We start from the raw sequence: 1,134 nt of genomic DNA, 5'->3' as shown, positions 1-1,134 counted from the left end.
GTGTGCTTGTGAGATGTGATTAGGAATAAGTATTTCTCTGAGAGCTGATGTGAGCACACAGCTAGTATGTGTAGATGTGTGCTTGTGAGATGTGATTAGGAATAAGTATTTCTCTGAGAGCTGATGTGAGCACACAGCTAGTATGTGTAGATGTGTGCTTGTGAGATGTGATTAGGAATAAGTATTTCTCTGAGAGCTGTTGTCAAGCTGTGTAAGAAGTGTGCTGTGATGTGAGCACACAGCTAGTATGTGTAGATGTGTCAAAGGCTCAATGTCATACATATATCGTCAGTGTCTTTCCACAATTGTCCAAATAAATTTCTTGGGTTTTCCCCAAAAAGCTGTTGTTCAAATAAAGACATCAAAGCAAATCTAACAATAAAGTAATGTTGTTTTGTTATCTACTTCCAAGTTTTTAATAAAACAATAATGATTGCCCAAGTCGTAGTTCTGATTTGAGGGCTCTTTTTGTTTTAAAAGTTGTCTCACAAATTTCAATAAATGACTTGGGTGTTCTTGAAACGGGGTCATTTGTTGGAGTTTTCAAGATTCTCAAGCCACTTGACTCAGTCCTATCAGAGGTAGACGTTAAATTCGAAGGTTCCGTCCTGCCTCTTCAATAACCTAAAGGTGTTGATAGGGCTGTTAAACTTTCACACTAACGCACTTGCACACTTATACTTGTACACACTTACAAACTTACACACTTACACTTACTTACAAAAAGTGGGTGGCTGGCAGGTGTTCTAGTGTGGTTTGCTCCTTCTTTCCTATCTAACATCTATCTTCCTTATCTCCCCTCCTTCTTTTTTGTGTTTGTTACTCCCTTGTAACATCTGTCATCTTCGGCACTTATATGCGACCTTTTTGTGTTGTAAGTGCCGTAAAACTCTTACTTAAACTAAACAAACTACTTACAAAAAAATTGGCGGTTTGGCCCTTGTGGAATGACATTGATGATACAGTACGTTGATTGATAGTGTCTGTGTATTGCTAGTTTGCTGTGTCACCCATTCATGTAGTCGTCTGCTTGATCTGTGCAGAAAATCTTGGAAGAAATCAACAATGCAGAGACTGGTGCTCCGTGTTCACAACAGTATTTGAAAAAGGTGAGTGGTGTAAGGGGTGGTGGTT

At 39.0% G+C, this 1,134-nt stretch overlaps 1 protein-coding gene across 1 annotated transcript in view; it reads left to right on the top strand.

Annotated features, from left to right (window-relative positions):
- Window positions 1–1,134, top strand: part of LOC118478777 (neurofibromin-like) — a gene marked incomplete in the record, with an annotated part of 28,884 nt that overhangs the window by 19,127 nt on the left and 8,623 nt on the right. The window contains 1 exon segment of the mRNA XM_035972975.1: window positions 1,044–1,109. Within this exon segment, the coding sequence (XP_035828868.1) occupies window positions 1,044–1,109 (66 nt within the window).

This window comes from Aplysia californica, unplaced genomic scaffold, assembly GCF_000002075.1.
Source record: "Aplysia californica isolate F4 #8 unplaced genomic scaffold, AplCal3.0 scaffold00936, whole genome shotgun sequence".
Classification (NCBI taxonomy): Eukaryota; Metazoa; Mollusca; class Gastropoda; order Aplysiida; family Aplysiidae; genus Aplysia; species Aplysia californica.
Note: the sequence above shows the minus strand (reverse complement) of the source record. Positions and strands in the feature narration are given on the sequence as shown.